The sequence below is a fragment of the Cryptomeria japonica genome, chromosome 2 (assembly GCF_030272615.1).
Source record: "Cryptomeria japonica chromosome 2, Sugi_1.0, whole genome shotgun sequence".
Classification (NCBI taxonomy): domain Eukaryota; kingdom Viridiplantae; phylum Streptophyta; class Pinopsida; order Cupressales; family Cupressaceae; genus Cryptomeria; species Cryptomeria japonica.
Window position 1 is genome coordinate 110,288,722 of NC_081406.1, and position 5,704 is coordinate 110,294,425.

The 5,704-nt window shown below is 37.3% G+C and overlaps 1 protein-coding gene across 1 annotated transcript; it reads right to left on the minus strand.

Moving 5' to 3' along the window:
• Positions 1-2,235: 2,235 nt before the first annotated feature.
• Positions 2,236-5,482, minus strand: LOC131054257 (putative leucine-rich repeat receptor-like serine/threonine-protein kinase At2g24130). Its single transcript, XM_059213111.1, has 4 exons — positions 5,222-5,482; positions 3,956-4,954; positions 2,769-3,852; positions 2,236-2,675 (listed from the first exon to the last, which is right to left on the minus strand). The coding sequence occupies exons 1-4, from the start codon at positions 5,480-5,482 to the stop codon at positions 2,236-2,238; spliced, it is 2,784 nt and encodes a 927-aa protein (XP_059069094.1).
• Positions 5,483-5,704: the final 222 nt, after the last annotated feature.

The following is a 5,704-nucleotide window of genomic DNA, read 5'->3' on the forward strand; positions in this document are numbered from 1 at the left end:
CTAATTAATCCCCCTATTTTCAAAAAATATTGCCCTAAACTCCCTTTTTGTCACCCCCTCCCAATACACAGCTTAAATTAAAAGCCCCCCTATTTTCACCAGATATAGTATTTTCCCATAGCCCAAATTAAAAACCCCCCTATTCTCACATATATGCAATATAAATACCCTCATATTTTGGATTTCAAACCCCCCAATACGAATGCACATGATATAATATTGCCTAGCCAATGAAGTCCCTATAGGACAATGCTAACTTTAGACAATATTTTAAATATGGATATGACCATACATATAATGTCTAGGGTTTTCAATAATACAAAATTATGCTAATAAATAAATGTAGAACAAAATTAGTGTATGGACAAAGGTTATATGTGTTATACATTTTAGCATAAAATCTAATGACTTAAAGGTTAATGCAAATGTATAATCTAGATAAACATAAGGAGTTACTATAACATTTGAAAGCGCAAGAAAATTTGATATCACATGTATTCCCATTTTTCTTCTAAAATTAATTAAATATTAAAAATAGATTTAATAGATTAAAAATTAGAGTTGAGATAATTAATAAAACATAGTGTTAATAAAATAAATGTAAATAACCAATATAAATTATAAGAGAGCCTCTATAGGCTTGGATTCTACCGTCATAGGGAAATTTTATGGCTTCAAGCCTAACATAGATTTCATACGCATATAGGCTTCCAACTATTGGCTGGTTCATAATCTCTGTGTTAAGGCCCTGATGAATGGTTTCCTTCTTCTCTCTTTTCAATTGCACGGGGACTGTTCTAGACTTCTTCAAAGAGTTCCTTGGTTCCTAGGTAACTCCTTTCTTCCCTTAAATAGATGGGGTAGCTGGTTTTAATGCTTCCAAGTTGAATTTTCTGCTCATTTGGGTTTGTCTCCTAGAGCTCCCTCTGGGTTTCTGGTATGGTTGTATTATTCAAGGCATAGCTGAAACCCAGTCAATTCATTTCCTTGGATAGTGTTAGTAAATCTAGATCCATATTTATTTGTGATAGATTTTGGGTCTTGGCAAAAAATGGTTCTCAGCTGCCAAGTAGTGTCAAAATCCACTCCAACTTTGGAATGTGGGAGTAGGAGCTTAGCTGGGCTTTTCTCTTCGTTCTGTCAAGACACTCATCCGACCATACATTTGGATGAGAGAATGCCCAATTTGGTGTGTCCTCATTCTCAGGAAAAACACGACTGGGATGATAAGAAGCTGCTGCGAATTATTTATGAGGGAAAAGGATCCTATTGTAAGATCTATAGAAAATTTGAATATGTCTCTAGTGCTCCTTCTGAGTCTGCTTGGAGGCCCTGGGTCAAGATGTGATTCAAGTGCTTCGAGAGGAGTCATTGTTCTGTTTTCCTTTCGGTTTTTGAGGCTTTCTTCGAGTTCTATGATCAGAATGTTTTTTTTAGTTCTTGTTATTCTCAGACTCACCTCTGGTGAGGTTTTTTCTGTTACCTTTTAGGCCATTGTTTCCTGACTTTTTGTTTCAATCGATCTTTGTAATTTACCTATTCTAAACTATTATACTTGAAAAGTATCTAGTCACTCAATTTTGCAAGTTCTCAACAACTTCAATGATTGTTCTTGGAAAACACTTACTCACCTAATTCTTCAAGTTGATTTTTTCTACAAATATACTATTTCTTGACTTCAATCAAATCAGCATATCTAATAAAATCACCTTTAGATATTTGAAAGGATGTAACTGAAATTCTTATTACTCGCATCAAATGTTTCAACGAATAGAAAATTCGCAGGAGGGTGCAAACCTCCTATTATGGGATATGAAAAATTTCGTTTAAATTATTTCCTACACAATTAACAGACTAAACAATTAATATGTAAAGAATTAGCCAAAAATTGCTCTGTATAGAATTAATATGATGAAGCCTCCCAAATATTTCTGCGCATAGGGAGACAGAAATCTTCTCTGTAACCCTGTTGTAAGTTATTATGGTGATAGCCAATAACTAAGCACTTGCCAATGCGAATAAAAATACATATTTTGAGAGCTCTGTTGCATACTATTGGTTTGATAAAATTCTAAAAGCCAATAAATAGCCACTTGCCAATCAATTTACACTAGAATATCTACAAAGATGTTGAATGATAAAATTCTGAACTAAAATCTCTCAGACAGAAGACTTGACCCATGCAAGAAAAAAAATACTTAGAAAGTATTAAAACTATGATTTTGATTCTTCTCTTCAGAATGAAGAACTTTGGCTTTCATCATCTTTGCCACCTACATTTCTGCTGTTTAGCAACGACGATAGATCTAATTGAAATGTTGTAGTTGAAGCAGCTCCAAGAAAACTGTCTTTGATAATATGCAACATTTTTACAATGTCAATCATACTTGGTCGTTCTGCCGGGGATTCTTTTGAACAAAGCAAACTCACGCAGATGAGTTGCCTGAGGCAATTCAATACCTTATTTTCATCATTGTTCAGGTCAACACTCAACAATTTTCTGTCAACCACTTCTTCTATTGCATTCGGAAAACATCTGCTCACCCACGTATGCAAGTTCATTCCTTGTACAAATATGCTGCTGGTTGGCTTCGTTCCAGTCATCATCTCCAGTAACATTATTCCATAGCTGTACACATCTCCTTTTGTAGTAACATGTCCACTCACTCCATATTCTGCATTCAAGACACTCATTATAAGACTTGACATTCAATATTTTTCACAACAAATGGCAAAAAGAAAATCATACTAGCAATTCGAATTTAAACCTGGAGCAATGTATCCAATGGATCCTTTCAGGTTATGTGTAGAAGTGTATGAATCCATGGAGTTTCCCCTGCACAATTTTGAAATGCCAAAATCTATCAAATAGGCTGTCATGTCCACACCAAGGAGCACATTACTGGGCTTTAAATCACAATGGATGACTTGCACAAAACATCGGTGATGAAGGTATTCCATGCCTTGTGCAATGTCCAACGCTATTCTGAGCCTCTGAGTCAAATCCAAATGACACAGTTGACCTTGAGAACTTTCTTCGCCTTCAGGACATAAAAACTTGTCTAGACTGCCATTTGCCACAAGAGGAAATATTAAGGCTTTCACATCTGAATCTGAATAAGAGGTTATGATTTTAATAAGATTTCTATGCCGAACTCTCCTTAAAACATTGCACTCTCTATCAAAACTTTTCCGTGCATATTCATCCAAGATATTAAGAACTTTGATAGCAACCATTGTCCCATCTTTCAGAACCCCTCTGAACACTTTTCCGAAGCTACCAACTCCTAATAAGTTGGCCTCATTAAATCCATCTGTTGCTGTGAGAAGTTCTTCAAATGAAATTTTCTGAGGCCCCACTTCAAAGGGTTTCAAGGTCGTAGACGGTGTCTTGCAATAGGATCTCCACAAGAAAAATATGACCACACAACATATAACAAACACTGCAGTCCCAATGGGTATCAACACACTTTTTAGATGCCTAAAACTTTTATGTTTGGGAGAAGAACATGGCGGTAACATTACCCAAGGTCCACATAACCCAAGATTTGCAGTAAATGATGTTGCATTAAGCCTTTTGAAAACGCCATCTTTTGGGACTTCTCCCGACAACTTGTTTATAGACAAGTTAAGATGCTGAAGCGCTTTAAGCTTTTCTAAAGTCAATGGTATGCGTCCTGACAAATTGTTGGAAGAGAAATCTAAGACTTTGAGATCTTGAAGTTCCTCTAGAGAATCTGGAATCGGACCTTGGAGTTTATTAAAGGAAAAATTCAGATATTCAAGTGCTACACAACCTCCTATTGTACCTGGAATATAGCCTGTTAATTGATTTTCTGAAATATCTATACTCTGAACTTTATCCATTTTGCTGAGTTCTGCAGGCCCCCAGGGGGCCCTCCAAGAAATTATTTGAAAGGTTGAAATATAAAAGTAAATTTGGAAGTCCTGCAACCTGTGGAGGTATCTGCCCATGGAGCTTGTTGTATGAAAGATCAACCACTTCCAACTTTCTGCATTCACCTAAACCTGATGGAATAGTCCCTGTTAACTTGTTGGCATCAAGGTACAGTTCTCTTATCTGCTGGAGTTGGGCAAGTGAGTTCGGAATATTTCCAGAAATATTACTATATGAAATATATAGAAGCCCTAGGTTCTTCAGTTGACCAATCTCCACCGGGATGTTTCCTTGTAGATTATTAAAAGCCAAGGATAGTCTCTCCAACTTTAGGAGCCTACCGATGCCGGAAGGAATCTCACCTGTCAAAAGATTTCCACTTAAAGATAGCAGAGTTAAATTGGTGAGATTTCCAATCAGAGAAGGAATTTCTCCTTCTATTCTGTTGTAACCCAAGAATAAAATTCCTAGATTTGTAGAAAGTTGTCCGATGGATGAGGGTACGAGACCTGTGAAATGATTATGTGCACAATCTATTACTGTCAGAAAAGAACAATTAGTAAGAGCAGTGAGAAAGGGTAAGCTTGTGGTGCTACCACTTACAAACTGATTACCCCATAAATTAAGGCGCGTAAGTCTACGCAACTTTCCGATCTCTTGGGGCACTATTCCACTCAGCCAGTTGTCGCCTAAGTTGAGAAATTGAAGCTGCGAACAATTGAAGAGAGTGACAGGAATCCTGCCACTGAAATTGTTATGACCCATATACAATTCTGTCAAGTGGATAGTCCTAGAGAACAACTTCGTTGGAATCTCTCCAGATAAGTAATTTCCAAGGACGCTCATTTTTTGCAGGGAAGTGCAATTTGACAAGGAGGGGGGAATTCCTCCAGTAAGATGGTTGAAATACAAAGCCAAGAAACTGAGTTGAGAAAGCATACCCAGTTCCCAAGGGATATACCCCTCGAGATTATTCTCACCTAAATCTATATAGTTCAAAGAGGATATGTTCCCCAAGGTGTTGGGTATTCTACCTGTCAAATTATTTCGGCTAAGCTGAAGGAAAAATAAATTTGGGAGAAAACCCAGACCCGAAGGAATTCCTCCCTCCAAATAGTTTGCCTCGAGATAATTCTGTTATACTGTAGCAGGCACCAAGTGTCGCTGGAATTGAACCTTCAGCTTATTTTTGTACAAAGCAAGAATCTGCAAGCGAGAGAGGCTTCCTAACTGATAGGGGATATGACTATGAAGGTTATTCTGACTGAGGTCAAGAATCCTAAGAAATGAGAGATTGGCGAGAAAAGGGGAGATGGTACCTACCAAACCCACGGTGGAGAGATTGAGATAGACAACTCTTTGCCTACGGTGAGAACAGGTGACACCTTTCCAGTTGCAGAATGAGACGTTGGAAGTCCATGTTGTGAATGAATCGAATTGATCATACTCGATGGCTGACTTGAATGCCAAGAGAGCCTGCTCATCAGTAGCATTGCTTGTGTGGGGATGTAAAGAAGGGGAAGACTCAACAGTGCAAGGAAGAATAGCATAGACAAGTATAATGAGGAAAAATGGAGTGCTCATTGTGCATCTGAAAATCCTACAACACTACTTCATTACAATCATAATATTTAAAGTGACCTGAATTTGGTATCAATTTGGTTTAGATACTCCCAATGTTATTTTTGTCGTATATTTTTATAGCCTTCTATTTCTCTTGAAATAAACTTCTTTAAAAGGCATCTTTTACAATTTCCTGCGTGTCTTCTCGACCGACGTATTCACATCGAAAAAAAATATTATCGG

Bases quoted from the DNA above. Each gene is read 5' to 3' on its own strand.
- LOC131054257 (XM_059213111.1), bottom strand. From the start codon at position 5,482: ATGAGCACTCCATTTTTCCTCATTATACTTGTCTATGCTATTCTTCCT. The intron at 3,853-3,955 runs GTTGCAGGACTT...GATAAAGTTCAG, and splicing joins ATGGGCAGATACCTCCACAG to AGTATAGATATTTCAGAAAA. The intron at 2,676-2,768 runs GTTTAAATTCGA...TCTTGAATGCAG, and splicing joins CATTGGATACATTGCTCCAG to AATATGGAGTGAGTGGACAT.